Source organism: Aplysia californica, unplaced genomic scaffold (assembly GCF_000002075.1).
Source record: "Aplysia californica isolate F4 #8 unplaced genomic scaffold, AplCal3.0 scaffold00148, whole genome shotgun sequence".
Classification (NCBI taxonomy): domain Eukaryota; kingdom Metazoa; phylum Mollusca; class Gastropoda; order Aplysiida; family Aplysiidae; genus Aplysia; species Aplysia californica.
The window spans coordinates 1,339,973-1,340,924 of NW_004797418.1; the positions used below are offsets into that span (position 1 = coordinate 1,339,973).

The 952-nt window shown below is 43.2% G+C and overlaps 1 protein-coding gene across 1 annotated transcript in view; it reads left to right on the plus strand.

Annotated features, from left to right (window-relative positions):
• The first annotated feature begins 114 nt into the window (after positions 1–114).
• The window catches only part of LOC101848516 (protein HtrL), a 10,055-nt gene continuing 9,217 nt past the window's right edge, over positions 115–952 (plus strand). The window contains exon 1 of the mRNA XM_005097189.3: positions 115–516. Within this exon, the coding sequence (XP_005097246.1) occupies positions 442–516 (75 nt within the window). The 5' untranslated portion in view covers positions 115–441. The remainder of the gene's footprint in view (positions 517–952) is intronic.

Sequence of the window (952 nt, forward strand, 5' to 3'; positions counted from 1 at the left end):
TCTTCTTCTTCTTCTTCTTCTTCTTCTTCTTCTTCTTCTTCTTCTTCTTCTTCCTCCTCCTCTCCACCTCCTCGTCTTCCTTCTCCTTAATTAAGGGCTGAAAATGTTTACCGTTATTTTGATGGTACGAAGGACGGTCTGAAGTCAATGATACTTATTCATCCATGTTGTGTTGGTGATGCTCTGAAATCAGATGTCTGTATTTCTGTATGCTTTTATGAGGCGGCGGTTGTATCGACTTATTCGGGTTTTTGGTGGGGTTTTTTGTAGTTTTTTTTTGTGGGTTTTTTTTGTTTTGTTTTTGTTGTTGTTTTTTTTGTCTCTTTTAAATTTCAGATCCTCAAGCTGGATGTAAACTTGATCGTGTTCATTGAGAAAAAGGGTGTGCCATTTGTTGAAAGGAACAGGCGCGGGAGAGAGGGGCGGACGCGGATATATGAAATGGATATCATGGATCTGGAGTACTTTCCCCTGCTCAAGGATATCACCAACATCATGCAGAGTCAGCAGTTTCAGGTGAGAGAATTGGTTAGGGTTATGTGAAAATAGTTTATTTGACTGCCCCATTGACTCAGTTTTTTTCCCCTCGGAGCTCGGCTGTTTTTTTTCCCTGCTTATTTTTTGTTTATGTTTTTTTGGTAAGTGTTAACGCTGCTCACAATGACGATTAGGGACCGGGCGCAAATGACGTCAGCTCAGAGGGTGGGGGGTTGGGGGGTGTCTGAAAAATTGACATGCAATTCCCTGTAAGGACTTCTCTGTTGACATCCACCCCTTGGCGCTCATATGACCTTATGCAGTTGCGAACTCCGAAAAAAATCGACGAAAACTAAAAATATTACATCAACACAGCAGTGAAAAGATTGCCACTTTCCACCCACATAGCGCGCAGAGCACACAACACGTGTCCCCACATAGCGCGCAGAGCACACAACACGTGTCCCCACATAGC